Genomic DNA, 21,563 nt, shown 5'->3' on the forward strand with positions numbered 1-21,563 from the left:
GGCTGCGCTCTCGGTGCGGTGTGCTGGCTTCTGGTTGCAGAGCACCGCTCGGGCGCACGGGCTTCAGCAGCTGTGGTCCAGGGCTCGAGAGCGCAAGCTCAGTAGCTGTGGCCCCCGGGCCCAACAGCTCCGCAGCCTGTGGGATCTTCCCCGGCCAAGGATAGAACTTCTGTCCCCTGCATTGCAAGGCGGAGTCTTAACCACTGGACCACCAGGGAAGCCCTGGACCTCCCTACTGATGGAATATTTCTACAAAACAAATTACCACGCTCAAATGGGTTTCTCAAATGTTTGATATTCATTATAAATCATCTCAGGGTAAAGAAGAGTGGACTTGAGGGTGCTATCATCCAGCACCCTCAGAGAGAAAGATGTATAGTCAGTGCTATGCAAACCTCTGAATTTTCCTCAGAAGATTTCTAAATGAACTATTTCATATGGGTATCCTAGATCAACCAGTAAATGTCTAAGTGGTAAGCACCCTAGGGGGCCATCTTGGTCCACTGTTATACTCCTGAACACTTGAAATATGTAGTGTTCTTTCATTTTTGTCACTCAGGCCATGCAAGTAAATGAATAGCTGAATACTCAGAATTTTGATTTTAACTGTAATTATGACCTTTATAAATATTCACTGCTTTAAAAATGGACCAAAGTGTAAATAAAATGGGCAACTGATATACCTCAGTTCCCAAAAGAAAAGTACAGGAAGTTGTTTTCACTTTTCAGTTTTAGAAAAAAGACTTCATCATTTTATACGTGATGTGGCTTTCTGGACTCCTGACATCCTCATAGAATTTGACTGGAGTTTCCTTCTCTTGGAAGTGGATGGGCATTTTCTTGCTCTCCACAGTCATAAGCTTCACTTCCAGGGGGCCCAGGTTTACATAATCCTGTGGTGAACAGACACAGAGGAGACAGGAGAGGTTATTTAGCAAGTTACCAGCCTTTGGAGGTCGGGTTTTATTTATTATAGTTGGCCTTTATCTGGCAGATTACATTGTGTCCTAATTGTCTGAATGCTGCCTAACATGTGAAAAATGAGAGCTACTGTAAATAAAAAACTCAGTAAACATATATACCCACTGGGTCATGGTAGGCAAGATCCCCCAAAGAGCAGGCAGCAAGGCTAGCAGGTTTGTGTCTTGGGGACTTGGGCAGTGGGTCGGGGTGGTGGAGGGGGTGGGGGGAGTTGGGAGGCAGCAATGGAGTAGGGAGATATATCCTCTGCAAGCTCTTTAATCGGTAAAATGAAGTATTGGCTGCCTTTATATAGCCCTCTGCTGGCCAGGATATAACCACAGCAGAGTTTTCTGTATTATTCACGATCAAAGGGAAAGATCTGCTACATCTTTGACAATGAATATCTTAATACTGAGCAAATCCACATGAGTTTTACACATTTCACAGGATCTACTGTAGGTATAAAACTTACCATATTCTGCCAAACTAAATATAGTTTAACATATCAACAAACAGAATGGGAAGTCTAATTTATATGAAATCCCACAGCTTGGTGGGGGGGTGGTGGGGGTGGGCAAGAATACCGGAGTGGGTTGCCATTCCATTCTCCAGGAGATCTTCCTGACCCAGGGATCGAACCCAGGTCTCCCGCACTGTAGGCAGATGCTTTACTGCCTGAGCCACCAGGGAAGTCAGTTTATATGAAATCCCACAGCTAACCCCAAACTGGGCTGGAACAGCTCCAGCCCTGTTCAATGCGCGCCTTCCTTTTGAAAGCTTCTCCAAGTGATGTCTCCTCCTTTTGAACTCCTCCAACACTTCAGCAAACCTTTCCCGAGTGCCCACTGTGTGCCAGGTGCAAGGCTGGTCATGGAGACAGAGGTCTGCACTCCTCCTGACAGCTGCCAGTGACTGTCTTACCTGCTTTCTACCGGCAACACAAGATTTAGAGCGGGGCCTGCCACACAGGCATCTTGAGACTATACTCCTTCCTGTTCTCCCCTTTACATTCTCAAGCATCTCACAAGTCCCTGGCATGTTGTGAGGTTATCAACAGACATTTATAAGAACTTAGGAGAATCAAAGAATGGAAAAGGAAGGCAATGTTTTAGTTCTCAAAAATGCATATAACTGTATTTAACTTTTAAAATACACAATTCTAGAGCTGCAATAAATGCATGAGAGAAGAAAAGCAGATTAATGGAAATCTACCATATATTTCAGAACGATCTAGAGCAGGATTCTGAAGTGAAACCCTGTATTAGTCTGCTTGAGCTGCCACAGCAAAATACCATAGGCTGACCGGCTGAAACAGCAGGACTTTATTTCTCACTGTCCTGGAGGCTGGAAGGCCAAGGTCAGGGGGCCGGCATGACTGGGGTCTGGTGAGAGCCCCGTCCTGACTTGCAGACGGCTGCCTTTGTGTCTCACAAAGCAAAACCTCCTCTTATAAGGATCACAGTCCTATCAAATTAGGGCCTTTATGACCTCATATAACCTTAATTACCTCCTAAAGCCCCCATCTCTAGATACAGTCACAATAGGAGTTAGGGATTTCAACATATGAATCAGAGTCGGGGGCAGGAACATAGCTGAGTCCATAGCAATACAATACCATTTCCACCACATCAAAAACTTCCATGGAAAGTAAGAAGGTCTTAGAAGAGAACATAAGCAAAACATTCCCTGACATAAATTGTACCAGTATTTTCTTAGGTCAGTCTCCCAAGGCAATAGAAATAAAGATGAAAATAAACAAATGGGACTTCAACTTACAAGCTTCTGCACAGCAAAGGAAGCCATAAACAAAACAAAAAGCCTGCAGAATGGGAGAAAATATTTGCAAATGATGTGACTGACAGGGACTTAATTTCCAAAATATACAAACAGCTCATACAACATGACAACAAAAAAATGAAACAACCCAATCAAAAAGTGGGTAGAAGACCTAAAGAGACATTTCTCCAAAGAAGAAATACAGATGGTCAATAGACACATGAGAAGATACTCAACAATGCTGATTATTAGGGAAATACAAATCAAAACTACAACAAGGTACCACCTCACACCAGTCAGAATGGCCATCATTAAAAAGTCTACAAATAGCAAATGCTGGAGAAGGTGTGGAGAAAAGGGAACCCTCCTACACTGTTGGTAGGAATGTAAGTTGGTGCAGCCACTGTGGAAAACAGTATGGAGGTTCCCCAGAAAACTAAAAATAGAATTATCATATGATCCAGCAAATCCCACTCCGGAGCATATATCCAGACAAAACTATAATTCAGAAAGATACATGCACCCCTATGTTCATAGCAGCAATATTCACAGTAGCAGAAGACATGGAAACAGCCTAAATGTCCATCAACAGAGAAATAGATATAGAAGATATGGTACATGTATACAATGGAATACTACTCAGTCATGAAAAAGAACAAAATAATACCATTTGCAGCAACATGGATGCAACTAGAGATTATCATATTAACACTAAGTGAAGTAAGCCAGAAAGAGAAAGGCAAGTACCATATGATATCATTTATACATGGAATCTAAAATATGACCCAAATGAACCTACCTATGAAACAGAAACAAAACAAAATTAACAAAGGGACACAGAGAATAGACCGGTGGCTGCCAAGGGGGTGACGGGTGGCAGAGAGGGCAGGAAGGGGAATTTGGGGTTAGCACATGCAAACTGGCATGTATATATAGAATGAATAAGGAACAAGGTCCTACTGTATAGCAAAGGGAACTATATTAATATCCTGTGATAAACCATAATGGAAAAGAACATATCTATGTCTGCCACATTATTGCATAGCAGCAGTGAACACAATGTTGGAATTCAACTTTGCTTAAATAAAAAATGAATTTAGAAAAATAAATTCAATGGATAAAGGCAAAAATAAAAAGGTCTTTCACTCAACCAAATGGTGTGGAATTTGGGGATTTTGTAGACAGTTGTCCCCTGGTGTGAGGTCACTGTAGCACACCAGGTGTCCTGATACCGAGATATCCACGTGGGCGTTTGAGTGCTGTAGAGTCTGGAACCTTAGTCTTTAAATGGTCACTTGGTGGTAGCAGGACTGAGTTGTACTTAGTTAAAATGGTCTTTATTGACTTATTCGGTTTCATCTGCTTTCTTAACCACTCTTTCTCCTATCAAACTTTAAGTTCGAGGACAACTTTTAAGGTTATTAGTAGTACCAAGAAGGAAAACAGCAAGAGGTGGCTATGAAAGTGACTGGAAGGTACCAAGAAGGTTTTAAAATTAAAAGGCTTGATAATCCAGGTTTTGCCTAATGGTGTTACATGGCCATTTGTACTTTCCAAAGATGGTCACACTGATATATATCCTATCCCATGCTTTTCTTAAAATATGATGCTGACCTTCTTCTTTCAAGATGCAAGAGCTATGTTATTTCCCTTTGGGTGGAAATTTGTAGCTACACCAACAGATAGAAAATGATGGACGAGCTGGCGTAAGATTTCTACCTCACAGGAAACATTTGGTCTCTGGGACTGATGGCTTGGGGGAAGCCAGATACCGTAACAAAAGGACAATAAAGGAGACCCGTGTCTGTTAGGAGACCCAGAGAGGAACTGAGGCCCAAGCTTCGCCAGCATCGCCTGGCCAGCCAGGTCAGCAAGCCACCTCAGGAGTGGATCTTCCTGCCCAAATTGAGCCTTCAGCCAGCATGTGGCGCACCTGCCATGGAACCCAAGTGAAGACGGCCCATGGAAGACCTGTCCAAACTCCTAACCGACAGAAGCCTTGAAAGAGAGTAAATGATTACTGTTGTAACCCACTGAGTCTTGAGGTAGTTTGTTACGTAGCCCTAGATGTACTGCCTTACGTGGTGCGCTAGTAATGGAGTTCCATCCGTACATACATGTAGCAAGCTGGGCAAAGGTATGCGTGAAAATAGTATCTAGCGACAGGCGTGATGGCAGCCGCTCTTACTAATATGTGCAAATAGAACTTTTCAGCATCCGTATTTTCGGTTAATTTTCTCCACTAATTAATAAGACAACATTTTCTCTAGCAGTCAAGATAAGATGTCTTCTCATGAATCTTACCTTGAAGTCCTGCTCATCCTCATACAGTAAGTATTTCATATCAGAGGCCCCAAACTCTATTCTTGAACTCTCTTCTTCATCTATCTCCGGAAGCTGGCCCAATCTGCTGTCCTTGTAACTAAGACGAAAACCACTGCTCCCAAATGAGATGCTCGACATGTCTCTGCTTTTTATGTCTGTAGGTTGCGATTCTGACTTTTCTGGGATGACTGCAAAGAAATTAATTGGGTACAACTTTTGGACAGATAAAAATAAAAATATAGCATATACTTTGTGACATTTTGAATTTGAAAGCCCTTTGAGAATCTCTGGGAGGAGATGAATTTGAGAATTAGAAATGTAGAATCGAGGTATCAGAGTGAGAGTGAGTCCCATTGTTAGCAACCATGTCTAAGGTGCATTTCCCTGTGCCAGCTAATAAGTTAACATAATCGTATGGGGGTCTGTGAGTATGCTGGCGTTTTGGTTGGTTGGCTGAACTGAAGTGCAAACTATGCTGGTATAGACATCATCCTGTCCCTCTTCACCAGCTTCTAGGTCATTCACTGTGACACACGGTGACTTCGACTTGAAAACAGGTCTAGGAAAAGGAGATGGGTTGGGTCAGCTCTGCAAGGGCAAGAGGAAGGTGGAGGGGCTGACAGGTATCTACCCCCTGAATCGCGCTCGGCTATGAGGTGCCTGTCCATAATAAGAAGCTCAATAAGTGTTTGCCAAATTGAAAACAAAAATCACCATTACAGTAAAATAATACCTTTATGTGTTTCTGACAATTCCAAAGGCACTTCAGGTGGTACTTCCTGCCCAACAGCTTGGGTAAGATATAGTCGCCTAAAAACAAATAAGAAAAGTAGTCTGTCAGCCAACAAATGTTGTAGCCTCTGCTCAATAGTGTCTATCTCTCTGCTGGGAGCTGGAGATGCACAGATGAAAAAGAGGCGTCGGGCCCAGTGGGGTGGCAGACAAGATTACAGCGTTTTATGATGATGGTTTGTCCCAGGATGGGTAATTAGCAGTGTCAGGAGTGCTGTGGTCTTCCCATGTGGTACAGAAGTGAAGAATCTGCCTACAGATGCAGGAGATGCAAGAGATGTGGGCTCGATCCCTGGGTCGGGAAGATCCCCTGAGGGAAGAAATGGCTGCTGACTCCAGTACTCTTGCCTGGGAATTCCCATGGACAGAGGAACCTGGTGGGCTACAGTCCATGGGGTCAAAAAGACAAGACTGAGTGACTGAGCGCGCACGTGCGTGTACACACACACACACACACACACACACGCAAGTGAGGGAAGAAGCACCAGATTTAGTCTTAGGAGGTAAGGAAAGGTTTCCAGGAGGAGATGACACCTGAGTTGAGTCCTGAAACACCAAGGAAGAGCTTGGGGTAGGGGGTGCGTCCCATGATAAAGGGAATAACAGACAAAGTCCGAGAAGTGAGAGTGATCACAGCACCGATCACATCACTGTTGCAGGAATCCCGATGAGCAATGACGGTGGCCAGCACGGGATGGATTTGAAAAAAAAAGAAAGAAAGAAGAAGTCAGGACAGTGAGCAGTCGGAATCCAAGATGATGCCACGGTTGTTGCTTTCACTGAGCGGCGTCTTCCAGCTACGAGCCCAGTGAGTTGTGCATGAGCTATTGCAGCTCTCTGTGCTGCAGAGGCCCATGGAGTTTTCTGTCAGAAGACACGATACCTTGAAAGCTGTGTGTGGCATTTCCATGAAGTTTGCCTGAAGATAGCATGAACCAAGTGACCCTTGCAGATACGCTAACAACCGTCCGTGCTCAGCCAGCCGGCATCCAGAGTGAATCCCCTGGATTACAGGCTGTTGGTTTCTTAAAGCACACGAACAAAGTGTTATCCGAGATGCTTACAGTGCCAACAAATCATGTCACTGCATACAGTAGTTATATCTTAAAACCGTCTTAAGATTGGTGAAGGTGTGTCTCAGTGAAGTTCTGGTCTGCAGGTGGTCAAGTCTGAGGCCACAGAGTTCTCTTCTTTTCTGGTTTTGGACTCTTGAATGACTAAGAGCTTACTGAACACTGTGACCTTCACAAGTCTCTTAATCATGGGTTTATTGTCACTTTTGGACCACCAACAGGGCAGCAGCGCTTGGTATTTGATGATGCAGAAAATATGTTAAAGAATGCCATCATATGAAACTAGTGTTAGATAGATTTGAGTACTGGTTCCCCAAGACTCAGCTCTGTGGCACTGAAGTCCCTGGGCAGTCCCCTCTAGCTTACTCATCTCATCTAACGTTTCAAACAAATCCTGCAATGCTTTATTGGAGTCATGAAAGAAAGCGTTGAGGGAGGTCTGGATGGGAAATAGAGGATTAATAACTCTGTTAGCTAGAATACCCGATTCTTCATCCAAATAGGAAAGAAGAGAACTTTTTACATGTTCACTGGGTAGAGTTCATGTCTATTTCTCAACTAGAATAGACAGGACTAAATTCTCAACAAAGAGGTGGAATGGACAGTTGTCATAAATTGCATACTATGTGTTATTTTGACTTGAAAACAGGTACAGTAAAAGTTCCTGAGGACACTCAACATTTTCCTTCTGGATAAGCAGTGTAACAGATAACTGAGGGTTTGCACATATCTCTGTTTCTTTATGTGGGTCTTTCTAAAATGTCCTAAACACTTGTCTCGAAGGAATTTACAGTCTAGGAGGGAAGCAGATGTTAAGTAAGTAATCACTAGTGTGATAAATGCTAGTTACAAAGGAAAAGTTCAGGGTGTCTTGGAGGCACCTGGCACCTTTTAAACACAGTCTGTGTTGTTTCTTTCCCGTCAGATTTTGATTTCATCTCTCCCAACCCTGAAGCAAGACTAAGCACTCATATCTCCCACTAAAGAAAACCTGCCCACAAAGGCGTGGATGAACAATGTGGGTTTTACTGAAGATTTCTGTGAGGGAAGCTAGAGGACAGGGCTAAATGACATCACAACAAAGCACACACCTTCATGGAAGTCCTCTTTAAAACTTTCTCACCTCCCTTCCTGTCCTTGCCAAACTCTCTGTATCCCGGGAAGGAATTCCCCTTTATTATAATGAACATTTCACTTGCACATCAGCACGGAATTGGGAACAACAGACCAAGCTGACCGAAGCAGGAAGTGAGGTCAGCAGTTCACAGGGTAGCTCTTTCTGGAGGCTTGGGTGGTTTGGAAGAGAGAAAAAGGAGCACAGCGGGCAACAGGTGGAGCGGTGGTTAGAAGGCCTGGCTGGCAGAGATGCGTGATTACAGAGATGCGGGCAGCAGGTGCTCCGTGACAGAGGCTGACTGGGCGTGGAACTGGAGAGGTGTCATAGGGAGGGAGGCTGGCAAAAGACAGCATTGCCTCTGGGGGGACAGTGAGGCCCCCCGCACCCTAAGGGCTCTTAAGGGCATCAGTTCAAGAGACGGAAGTGCAGGAGTCCTGTAGGAAGCCAATTCATTCAGCCCGATCGCCCACTTCACCTACACTGGTACCTACTGCCCTGGGGCAGCACAGAGATTGTGGAAGGGAGCAGGAGACTCCATCTCTGTCCTGCCCACCCAGGGTTCAGACTATGAAGTCATCCTACTGTCTTCCAACTTCTCCAGTCTTGTATCTTGACACCCATCATTTAGCTCAGCAAAAAAAAAAAAAAAAACAAACCACAACTTACCCATATCCACCCTTCCTGGAACACATTAGGAAGTTTGCCATCAATAAATACTTCACTGGGTCTCAAATAGTACTTTTTCCACGCCACACAAACAACAGAACTACTTGGGTGTAAATGTTTTCCTGGGCCTTCCACTGTGTTGAACTTCTCTGCCCAGACCCAGATAGTTTTCTCCCATCTTGCACATGTACATCCTACATTCGAGTGGTTTAATTCCTCTATCTTTCTAAGCATGTTTTTGTTCAAATTATGAATGCCACTTTGTTTTAATTCCATATTGTATGTGTGTTCAGTCACTCGGTTGTGTCCGACTCCTTGCAGCCCCATGGGCTGTAGACTGCCAGGCTCCTCTGCCCATGGAATTTTTCAGGCAAGAATACTGGAGTGCATCGCCATTTCCTCCTCTAGGGGATCTTCCCAATTCAGGGATTAAACCTGCATCTCTTGAGTCTCCTGCATTGGCAGGTGGATTCTTGACCACAAACGCTACCTGGGAAGCCTAATTCCGTATTCCAGGGCTCTTGATTTTCCATCAAGATTGGTATATTAAGACTTATTTTGTCAGATAAGAAAAACAGGTAATCTAAAAGGCAAAGCCATACACACATTTGATTTCACTTCAGTTCAGTTCAGTCGTTCAGTCGTGTCCGACTCTTTGCGACCCCATGAACCGCAGCACGTCAGGCCTCCCTGTCCATCACCAACTCCCGGAGTCCACCCAGACCCATGTCCATCGAGTCGGTGATGCCATTCAACTATCTCATCCTCTGTCGTCCCCTTCTCCTCCTGCCCTCAATCTTTCCCAGCATCAGGGTCTTTTCAAATGAGTCTGCTCTTCGCATCAGGTGGCCAAAGTATTGGAGTTTCACTTATGCACGAATAAATGTGACTTGGAATGCCAGGCTATTTTCTACGCCTAGAAAGTAGCTTGGCTCTTCCATTAACTGTCAGAGGAAAGCATGCTATAGTCTACAGGTAACCAGAAGTCCCAAACACCTCCAGGAAGCACCCACAAGGTTGATCACGCCCTCCTCCTGTACTCTGGCTTTGCACCCGTACTTCTTCTGCTGTATTATCATGCATTTATTTTATGCCCAATTCCCCTGCTGGCCCAGAGGTTTCTGAAGGACAGCAGTTGTGATATTAAGTGTTTGCTATTATGAACACAGTGCAATGTTAGAAAAAGCAAGTCAAAGTTTGCCTTGTAGCAATGGTCAATTGTGATAAACTTATAGTTTCCCCATGGCCATTTTGTGAGTATCTTTCTTTTCAACTATTAAAGAATTGTAATCTTTAAAAAAAATAACTTTTTACAGATACAGATGTTTAAAAAAATATTTCTAGCTACGTAATGACTCTCACCTGGGTATCTTGAGATCCACAAGTCTGCAGTTGAATAGCTGATCAATAAGCACCAAATTTTCTTCTTCCAGCTCATGAATACCTTTTTCCAGTTCTTCCACTTCCTTCCTGCTATTTGCAATCTGTTCTCAGGAAAAGGAGAATGGGTGTTAGTTTTCCACAAGAAATTTAACTTTAAAAAGTGCATTTGATGGGGAGGAAGATCTATCCTGTATTATTTTTTTACTGTGTTTGTTCTAAAAAGGAAGGGATGGGACTTCCTTCCAAGTCATTTTAGGCAGAACTTGGTTTCCTGATTAGGCAGTTACTACTGAATGGCAACAAATTCCTTTCCTACTCTTCAGGAACATCACTGGATTTATGTGTGCTGGAGGCAGAGATAAATAAGAAAATAAGACTAATTTATCAGTCTGGTATCAGTACTTAAATGAGGCTCTATCAAAGGTTAATGACAAGCAACACAATGACAATTAATAGCACTGGGGAAAAAAATCTATATTATGGCATTAAAAAAAAAAAAAGAAGTACAAGCCTAGGAGTCCTTTCTATCAACCTCTATATGACAACTATATTCTCTCTGAGTGTGCTGGAGTCATTCTGAGAAATATCAGATAGATGAGATGTTATTCATTCATTCATGAAATTGTACTGTATACCTACATTGCATCAAAAACTATAGTGCACTCTGGGAACAATGGATCAACAAGATACAATAACCCTCAGGGGTCTCTTAGCTTAATGCGAAGGAGAGTGATAGCAGCAGAGGACAGAATGATAAAATATGATACTGGAAGCCACTGGGTGAGCTGGGAGGGGGGCAAGTTCTACCCTATGTCTGCCAGGTGGGGGGTGAGGGGGAATTAATGGAAGGGATGACCTCCATTCTGCATCCTGAAGGCCAGGAAGGGATTCTCTAGCCAGACGAGGGAGGATATATTCTAGGCAGAAGGAACCACACATATTAGGCACCACTATGTTGCTATGGATAGAAACAAAATGGGTGTGGGAACAAGTAGGAGAGGAACTGGACAAATATGGGAGCCAAATAATGCAAAGTAGTCTGATTTTTATCTTGCAGGTTAGACAGTAGGTCCATTCATAGACATAGCAGGGTTAATTAACTTTAACTGCAGAAACATGGCCAACTCAAACATGAACACAACTTGCTGGTTCTGTTGATAAGAGTTCCCATCAATCTTTAAGAAATGTATTTTGATAATTTTTTGCCTAAAGAAGACTTGATCATGGGGAGAATATATAGAAGAATGTTACTAGATAGAACCCCCAACTTACCTCTCTGCCCCCCAAAACAGCATGAGCTATGCAGGTGCTAGATTGAGTGGTGCTAATGGGTAGAAGTCAGGGTAATAGCAGAATTAAGAGTATAAAATAGAAAGTGATCAGCTGGTGAGAATGATAGAAAGATAGCTGGGAAAGGTACTGTGTCTCTTGAGGGAACATGATGAAATAAGAAAGGCACAGGGGAGGGGTATGCATCATTTCTTGTTAGGAGTTGCCAAGAGTGTAACTGATGACTACTTAGAGATGACTAACACGTTTTTGACTTGCAGTTGAAGTTACTGTATTCTGGAAGCATTCAGTGTATTACCACATGCATATCTCTTCCATATAAGCCATTTATTAAATGCTTAAATTCTTACTAAGGGTAAATTCTTGCTTGAGGTAGATGGATACAAAATTCAAAAAAGCATGGTTCCTTCCCTCAAAATAGGAAAGAAATCTACAAATCTAGTGAACAAATACATAAACAATTATAAAACAATACCAGTGTCATAGAAAAGGCTTAAAGATGAAAAGGTAACCAATTTCATGAGACAAGTTAAGTCCATAACTCTACATTACCAAGTTAGCAGTTGGTGTTTTAGGCTCTCATATTTTATGAGATTATCAGCTTGATACAAGCCTGAATGCCTTAAGGAAACATAATTTTCAAATGTCAAAAGATGAGAAAGAAATTATAGTTAGAGGTTGTAAAAGAAGGAATGAATCGAATGTTTGGAAATGTTTGACCTCAGGGCTTGGCATAACTGGGAAGCAGCATGCATAGTTCTTGGTCTTCTGGCAAGAAGGGAATGAGGGCCCTTTGGGGGAGTTGAGTCCAATCTTTCAAGCTACAGATAACCTGTGACATCCCTTATGCCTTTAGAGTACTAAGTAAGGTTCTCAATTGTTGTCTCCCTCTCAATCTTCTGAAATGTTAAGGAAATGAAAGCAAATTCCCTTTTTACAGCCATGTCAATACCTTTAGATTCTGTGGTAAGGGTCTTAACTAGTGGCTCAGATGGTAAAGAATCCACCTGCAAAGCAGGAGACCCAGGTTTCATCCCTGGGTTGGAAAGATTCCCTGGAGAAGGAAATGGCAACCCACTCCAGTGTTCTTGTCTGGAGAATCCCACGGATGGAGGAGCCTTGTGGGCTACAGTCCATGGGGTGGCAAACAACTGAACGACTAACACTATCACACTTTTTCTGGGGTAAGAAAGTATAAAGAAGGAAGTGGAAGACCTCTTTTCCTCCCAGCCCCTGCTTCTCCCCAGATACCCAAGAAATGTACTTAAGAAATTGGAAAGGAGTAATTCAGGCACCTAGGATTCTAATTAAGTGTATGCTCTTAAAATTTTCCCCTGCAAGAACAAAGTTAGCTTTATGCCTCCTCACATTTGAAACTCTGATTGCTAACCTCTTTGAATCTCTGTCTAGTTTTTCCAGCTTTCCATTTGTTAAGTTAGTTCAAGTTATTTGGATTTTTGAATTTTCTTCATTTTTCTAATAAGCATGCTAAATAAACTCAGATAATAAAAGTCATTTAATGAGACCTAATATCCCTCCCAGAGATCTAAGTTTTTGGTTATTGTTGAAGAATAGTTAAATGGACAAATATTTGGGGGAGTTCCAGTATTAAATATCCCTTGTTACTCATTCTTAGCCTTCTTCAAAGAAATTAATTAGCATACATTGTTCTATTTCCAGGCAATTTTCAATTCCTGTGATAGTACTTATAACCAGAAATGGTTTTAATTAATTTTGTGAGTAAATTTAATAACAGTATAATGAATATTTATTGAAATAAAGAAAAATTAAATATATTGAATTTCTTTAAAATGATTTTTTCTTTATTAATGAGCTCTTTTTGCTCATGATTAAATTAAACTTGACATTTTTCTGTCTTTTATTTCCACTGAGTTATGAAAATTAAAAAATAAAACAAAACAAAATGTAATTTGTGGCTTTAGTAGGAAGGACCAAGGCACCAAACAGTCTTTCTTATCAGTCAGATGTAAATTTTTGTAGTCATTTTCTCTGAACCTAATGTCTATGATATCTTAACAGAATTTAAGATCTGAATTGTTAAATTATTATTACTGGGATCATACTGTCATATTTAATAAAAGTATAAGAACTAAGTTCCTCTATAATATTCTTTAACTATTGAGCTCACCTTGAGTTTGTTTAAATTAATATTTATTTTTTAAAATTGAGGATTCATCTTGATTAATTTTGGAAATAGTATGAAGTCCTACTCACCATGACTTTATAAAGGCAACTTCAAGATAATTATCAATATCACAGAAAGCATATTCATTTTTAAATTTTTTGTTTGTTAGACTCACCAACTCTATTCAGTCAAATGAGAGCAAGGAAAATAGAAATTAAGCTGATGGTGAAAATTTTACCTTGGGTGTCTGAGCAGATGGTGAAAAAGGAAATGCAGGAAAAGACGATCTAAGAAGAAATTTAATAAATTTCAGGTATGTTGAGTTTGAAGTACCTATGTGACATCCATGTGGAAATATTCAGTTATTGAATTATATGAACTATTTGTATATTTTGGAAGTTAAGTCCTTGTTGTTTGTATCATTTGCAGATATTTTTCTCCCAGTCCATAGGCTGTTCTTTCATTTTGTTCGCGGTTTTCTTTACTGTGTGAAAGCTTTTAGGTTTGATTAGATCTCATTTGTTCATTTTTGCTTTAATTTGTATTGTCTTGGGAGACTGCCCTAAGAAAATATCGCTATGATTTATATCAGAGAATGTTTCGCCTGTGTTCTCTCCTAGGGGCTTCATGGCATTATGTCTTACATATAGCTATTCTGAGTTTACTGTTGTGTGTGGTGTGAGGGAGTGTTCTGACTTTGATTCACATGCAGCTGTCCAGCTTTCACAACACCGCTGGAAGAGACTATCTTTTCCTCAATGTATATCTTGCCTTTGTTGAAGATTAATTGACCATAGGTATGCAGGTTTATTTCTGGGCTCTCTACTCTGTTGCATCAATTCATATGTCTGATTTTGCCCCAGCCAGGCTGTTTTGATTACCGTAGCTTTGTAGAATTCTCTGAAGTCTGGGAGGGTTATGCCTCCTGCTTCACTCTTTTTCCTCAGGATTGTTTTGGTAAGTCTGAGTCTTTTACATAAATTTTAGGATTATTTGTTCCAGTTTTGTGAAAAATGTCATGGGTAAGTTGATAGGGATGGCATTAAGCTTGTAGGTTGCTTTGGGTACTATGGCCGTTTTAACAATATTAATTCTTCTAATCCAAGAGCATATAGGACATCTTTCCATTTCTTTGAATCATCTTCAATTTCCTTTACCAATGTTTTATAGTTCTCAGCATGTCTTTCACCTCCTTTAAGAAGTTTATTCCTACGTGCTTTTTTAAAAATGTGATTTTAAAAGAGATTGATTGTTTGCATTCCCTTTCTGATATTTCATTGTTAATGTAAAGAAATATACCTAATTTCTGTATGTTGATTCTTGTGTCCTGCTACCTTGTTCACTTAGTTTATCAGCTCTAGTAGTTTTTGTGTGTAGTCTTTAGGGTTTTCTATATACAGTGTCATGTCATCTGCATATAATGACAGTTTTACCTCTTCCATTCCCATTTGAATACCTGAAGAGACAATTTAAAACCAAAGAGAATGAAGTTAGAATGATCCTTCAGCCTTGCTTCCATCACTCAGGAGCAAATAGGGTTCAGAGGAAGGCCGGGTCAGTTTTAGAATGTCAAGAAGTTTTAGACACTTGAGTGTATTGTATGAAAATTGTGACACTAAAGATGACTTGTGGTTATTACTGAAATAATTTATGGTGTTCATTGAGTAACAGCTTGTAATAAGATTAGGACTCCACTTGAATTTCATTTTACCTCGGTCAGTCACATATCCATGCTTTCCCCATGACTTCAGCTCATAAATAAAAGTCATTTCCGGTTCAGAAAGATGAGAAAGAAGAAATTGTTTTCATTTTTTAAAATTCCACTTACCTCTTTATTGAGCCAGTCATTTTCCCAGATCTCTCGATAGCTGCCCTTGTCAATGAACCTTAGAGCATTCTAAAAAAAAAAAAAAAATTTTTTCCTGTATTAAAAAGAGCTGCCACAAAGCATTTCACTTTTTTTTTTTTTTAAAGCGATGATACACAATCAATTTATCTGAACAGTTAAAATTATGGTTTCTAGGAACTTTGGAAATATGCCTAAAAACTTTGGGTCCCATTGTTCTTTCTTTATTATCCTATCGTGCTGTTTTTCCTGATTTAGACTGCCTAACACAGATGAAAGTGAAAGAGGAGAATGAAAAGTTGGCTTAAAGCCTAACATTCAGAAAACTAAGATCATGGCATCTGGTCCCATCACTTCATGGGAAATAGATGGGGAGACAGTGGAAACAGTGTCAGACTTTATTTTGGGGGGCTCCAAAATCACTGCAGATGGTGACTGCAGCCATGAAATTAAAAGACGCTTACTCCTTGGAAGGAAAATTATGACCAACCTAGATAGCATATTAAAAAGCAGAGACATTACTTTGCCAACAAAGGTCCATCTGGTCAAGGCTATGGTTTTTCCAGTGGTCATGTATGGATGGGAGAGTTGGACTATAAAGAAAGCTGAGCACCAAAGAATGGATGCTTTTGAACTGTGGTGTTGGAGAAGACTCCTGAGAGTCCCTTGGAGATCCAACCAGTCCATCCTGAAGGAGATCAGTCCTGGGTGTTCATTGGAAGGACTGATGCTGAAGCTGGAACTCCAATACTTTGGCCACCTCATACGAAGAGTTGACTCATTGGAAAAGACCCTGATGCTGGGAGGGATTGGGGGCAGGAGGAGAAGGGGATGATAGAGGGTGAGATGGCTGGATGGCATCACTGACTCATGGACATGGGTAAGCTCCGTGAGTTGGCGATGGACAGGGAGGCCTGGTGTGCTGCGATTCACGGGGTCGCAAAGAGTCGGACACGACTAAGCGACTGAACTGCGCTGAACTGAACTGAGCACAGATGATTGAAAGAACTGGACGGTGGTTGTCCAATCAATTTGGCCGCTAGTGTGACTGAATCTGACTGCCTTGGTGAAGTCAGTCATGAAGTGACCTGCTTCACCGTTTAAATGTGCGAATTAACTTTATGCACTGATTTCGGCTGTGCCGGGTCTTCGCCGCTGCTGGGGCTTTCCTCTGGATGTGGTGTGTGGGCTTCTGTCTGTGGGGGCTTCTCTCGCCGTGGAGCACAGGCTCCAGAACGCGCCGACTTCGGTAGCAGCAGCGCCGGGCTCTGGCGCACAGGCTCCGCAGCTGAATAGCTGCGGCGCCCGGGCATAGTTGCTCCACCGCACGTGGGATCTTCTCAGATCAGGGATGGAACCCACGTCTCCTGCATTGGCGGGCGGATTCTTCGCCAACAGGGAAGCCCTGTTCCGCCATTAAGATGGCTAAACTACAGTGATCAAACTTTCTTCAAGTTTATGGTCACAGGCATAATTTAACATGTAGCAAGAGCAAGGATAGATGATGTAACTACCTTTTAAATCTGAAACATTTCTGCAGGTCAGTAACAACAATGTACCTATTTATAAACCTAATAGCAAATAGTTGCAGGTTAGCAGGCTATAGCTAGGTCTTCTCCTGGAGAAAAGCATTTTAAATTAAAAAAACAGGGAAAGCCTTACTTTATCAGTAGGATCATAAGATGTAATTTCATTTTCAGTTACTAGAATATTTACAATTTCACCCAAAGGAATTTTATAGTGGACAGCAGGTCACGTTTATATGTAAGGTACTTTTATATGGATGAAAGTGAAAGTGTTAGTTGCCCAGTCATGTCCGACCCTTATGTAAGGTAGCCCGCCAGGCTCCTCTGTCCATGGAATTCTCCAGGCAAGAATACTGGAGTGGGTTGCCATTCCCTTCTCCAGGGGATCTTCCTGACCCAGGGATCGAACCCCGGTCTCTCCCAAATTGCAGGCAGATTCTTTACTGTCTGAGCCACCAGGATACCACACAGCAAAGTAACTGAAGGACACAACCAAAAGAAGAGAAATTGAGAAAAATATTCTGGCTCATAAACATGGATTGAAAGAATTTAAAACTATATGAAAGGTAGATTTTAGTAAGTGCTTTGAGTAGGAAGACTTGCAATAAATTCCTTTTTTTAAAAATCATGTTAATTAAATAAGAGTGAACCTCTATTTCCCAGGAACCATGTAAAAAGTTCAGCTCCAAATGGTAAGACTAAAGTTTATTTAGACATAGAATTTTCTTTGAACAAAAGTAGGAAGTAGCTCATAAATGAATTTAGTTAGCTAATGACTTATTTCACTAACAATGGAGTAGTGTTCTCAGCTTTGACTACACATTAGAATCTCCTGGATATTTTGAGAAATTCAAAAGCCCAGGCAAAATCTCAGGTCAATTACAAGCACATCTTGGTGGGTGGGGCCCAGGACCCATGTGGGTTAAACAAACTTTCCAGGTGACTCTAACAAGCAACTGTGTGTTTGTTGTTCAGTTGTGTCTGACTCTTTGCGACCCCATGGGCTGTAGCCTGCCAGGATTCTCTATCCATGGAATTCTCCAGCCAAGAGCACTGGAGTGGGTTGCCATTTCCTTCTCCAAATAAGCAGCTAAGGTTGCACAAAAGTAGATTTTAGAAGTTAACTACATGATGAAATATGGGCTTCCCTGGTAGCTCAATGGTAAAGAATCCACCCACAATTCAGGAGATGGAGTTTCCATCCCTGAGTTGGGACGGTGCCCTGGAGAAGGAAATGGCAACCCACTCCAGTATTCTTGCCTGTGAAATCCCATGGACAGAGGGGCCTGGTGGGCTACAGTCCATGGGGATGCAAAGAGTTGGACACGACTTAGCGACTACTCCATCACCACCATCCACATGATAAGATGACCAGAAAAAAATGAGAAACATCAATTCACTTATGTGGGTGTTTGGCATTATGTGGGGAAAAGAAAACATACAGTGTAATAATTAAGAGTACTGATCTGAAAAAGACTTCTTAAATGTCAATTCCGCCACATGCTCTAGGCAAGGCACAATATTTCTCTGTGTCTCTGTCTTCTTATTAGCAAGTCTCCCCCTTATAGGATTGTTGAGAGATTTTAATGTAAAATACTAGGAACAGTATTGGGGGCAGTCTTCATTATATACTGAAGGTACATACTAAAAGCATACTTGATTGACATATGCATTTTTAACCATCTTAACTAAGCTCAGATCACTTATTGATTTCACCGTTTAATCATATTCATTCCCAAAGGGGCTCAATTGCATGGGCAAGCAAAACCATTGATCAGTTCTCCTCCATATCCTCTGTATTTGTATAAATCAATCAAAATTGTGCAATGGCATAGGAATACTGAAAGAATAATAGAACCAAAAGGGAAGCAACAAACAATAGCAACAGAAATTCAATGAAGAACTCTAGAAAAGGCCAGATGCTTATCACTCCAAAGAAAGGATGTCCCAGATAGAGAGACAATCCCAGCGGGGATCTCACAGATTTAGGACACAGGCTGGAGCAAGATAATAGTGCAAGTGAAAGCCACTCAGTCGTGTCCGACTCTTTGCGACCCCATGGACTATACAATCCATGGAATTCTCCAGGCTAGAATACTGGGGTGGGTAGCCTTTCCCTTCTCCAGGGGATCTTCCCAACCCAGGGATCAAACCCAGGTCTCCTGCATTGCAGGCAGATTCTTTACCAGCTGAGCCACAAGGGAAGCCCCAGAGCAAGATGAAGGACAACAGTGGAAAGGAAAGACAGGCAGATATTTCGGACAAAACAAAGATTAGAAAAGATGAATTGGAAATTATATCTCAAACATTTTTTTATATCCTCAATTTTTAAAGCTCCAGCAACATAAAGTGTACTCTCTTAGGTTTGCGTATGTAAGAAAGTACTTTATAGACAAATTATGTTTCATCCTATAGTTCATCCAAAATTTCACAATTTGTATAGTCATTATTATTATACTTTAAAATAACTGAATATTAATTTCCAGAGCTCTTGCTCTTATAAGGCACCATGCTACTTAAATCATCTCAGTCCTCATAGTATTCATTAAAGGTAAATATTAGTATTATTGTCCCCTTTTTATAGACTGGGAAACCAAAGCCCAGAAAAGTCAAGTATAAATTCAATTTATACACTGGGCTTCCCTGATAGTTCAGTTGGTAAATTTAATTTTAATTAATAACATAATAGTATACATCAACTATATTTCACTTAAAATTTTGAAGTTCTCTGTGAGAAGAAGAAAAATCTACTATTAAAAAAAAAAGAAAAGAAAATTGACATATACCTCTGTGGCCCATTCCTTCTTTTGGTCCTGCTGCAACAAAGTTTCTCTGATTATTTTCTTTCTATCATCTTCCAGGGTGATTTTATACTGTTCTTTAAAAAGAAAATTAGAAAGCTTGAGATCTTAGGTAAAACTATCAAGTTGTAAACTTTATCTTCCATGATCCCCACCTCACCTTTCTTCGTATTTTTTTCCCCTGAATTTTCAAAGTACAGTCTTACTGAAGAATCTAGTACCTCTAATGAGCCAAAATGCTCCAACAGTTTACTAATGCCTTAATGGGAATTCGTTGGAGATGGTATCTCTCATGAATATTTGTATTTTTAAAGGATTTCCAACGCTTTAGTGCCTCTGAAGCCATCTACCCTTCATATCACACTACTTCTGATTCCACAAATTAAATATGAAGAGATTTGATTATACACGCAAGTAGCATCCTGTACATCTAATGCCATCTAACTGAATTTCCAATGTTCTTGGCACACGTTTCCTGGGACAGGAAAGACAGAAGGAGGAGAGGAGAGCGAGGCGGAGAGGGGCTGGGGAAGTCAGCAGACCGGATCTGAGCTGGGCTCAGAGCAAGAGGGGAGAACAGAGATGCAAGGGCAGGATCCTCTGCAGGTCTTCTCACATAATGAACGTCAGAACTGAGAGAGCAAAGAGTCAAAAACCTGGGGCCTTGAAGGATGCTCAGAGGTCATATAATGAACACTGCTGTTTAAGGAAAGCAAGATAAAGTGACATGAGGGCTGCTTTAGGGAGTGGAGAGAAATGAATCTGGATAAATGAGTCTCGTTTGTTCATTCTTTTATTCAGCAAATCATCATCGAGTTCTTTTGATGTGCATGACACTATTTAAGGCACTGGGAATATTACCAAATGAGAGACAGAACTCCTGCCCTTATGACACATACATCCTGGTGGGGAAGCCAGTGAATAATATTTTAGGTGGTGAGGCATGTGATGAAGAAAAACAAAAATTCTCACACTTCCCTGGTGATGCAGTAGATAAGAATCTGCCTGCCATTGCAGGGTACACAGGTTTGATCCCTGGTCCGGGAAGATCCCACATGCCATAGAGCAACTAAGCCCGTGGGCCACACCCCTGAGCCTGTGCCCTAGATCATGGGGACCACAGATACCGACGCCCAAGTACCTGGAGTCCGTGCTCCACACCTGGAGAAGCCCGACCACTGCAACAGAGAGGAGCCCCAGCTTACTGCAACTAGAAAATGCAAAGCAATGAAGACCCAGCACAGTCAAAAGTAAAAAGGGGAAAACAATTGAAAAACTAACATTTTCCATTTTAGATAGAGTGATCAGAGAAAGCTTTTTTGAGGAGGTAATACCTGAGTGAAGACTGAATACAGTGACATAGTTAGCTGTCTGCAACAGGAGGGCAGTGTACCCTCTAAGTCAGAATCGTCAGAGTTGTGCTCTATGATGACATCAGTGTTACATGTCCCCATTAGATGAGTTTTATTTATAACAGTTGGAAGATAATTATTTGGAAGTCAGAGAGTATTGTCTCCTACAAATGATGTTGACAGTTATGGTTGTAGCCTTTCCCTCCTCCAGGGGATCTTCCCAACCCAGGGATCGAACCCAGGTCTCCTGAATTGCAGGCAGATTCCTTACCAGCTGAGCCACAAGGGAAGCCCTAGGTTTCTAGACTGGTCCACAGCGATTCATTTAACTTATTCTGTAATGAAACAATACTATTGTATTGAGACTGTTGTGGGACATAACAGCCATTTAGGACATTATTTCAAAGGGAAAATTTTCCCCACAGACCAAGTCAGCCAAAGCTGACTCTAAGAACTCTTGGGGGTCTTAGGCTACAGGGAAGAAGATGTGCAGGTCTGGTCTTTGAA

At 41.5% G+C, this 21,563-nt stretch overlaps 1 protein-coding gene across 2 annotated transcripts in view; it reads right to left on the reverse strand.

Moving 5' to 3' along the window:
- Positions 1 to 554: 554 nt before the first annotated feature.
- The window catches only part of CCDC83 (coiled-coil domain containing 83), a 50,830-nt gene continuing 29,821 nt past the window's right edge, over positions 555 to 21,563 (reverse strand). For both annotated transcript variants that reach the window (XM_043452640.1, XM_043452641.1), the window contains 6 exons: positions 19,690 to 19,781; positions 15,360 to 15,428; positions 10,075 to 10,196; positions 5,798 to 5,874; positions 5,044 to 5,252; positions 555 to 893 (listed from right to left, as the gene is read on the reverse strand). In XM_043452640.1, coding sequence (XP_043308575.1) covers positions 732 to 893; positions 5,044 to 5,252; positions 5,798 to 5,874; positions 10,075 to 10,196; positions 15,360 to 15,428; positions 19,690 to 19,781 — 731 coding nt within the window. In that variant the 3' untranslated portion in view covers positions 555 to 731. The remainder of the gene's footprint in view (positions 894 to 5,043; positions 5,253 to 5,797; positions 5,875 to 10,074; positions 10,197 to 15,359; positions 15,429 to 19,689; positions 19,782 to 21,563) is intronic.

Source organism: Cervus canadensis, chromosome 29 (assembly GCF_019320065.1).
Source record: "Cervus canadensis isolate Bull #8, Minnesota chromosome 29, ASM1932006v1, whole genome shotgun sequence".
NCBI classification, from domain to species: domain Eukaryota; kingdom Metazoa; phylum Chordata; class Mammalia; order Artiodactyla; family Cervidae; genus Cervus; species Cervus canadensis.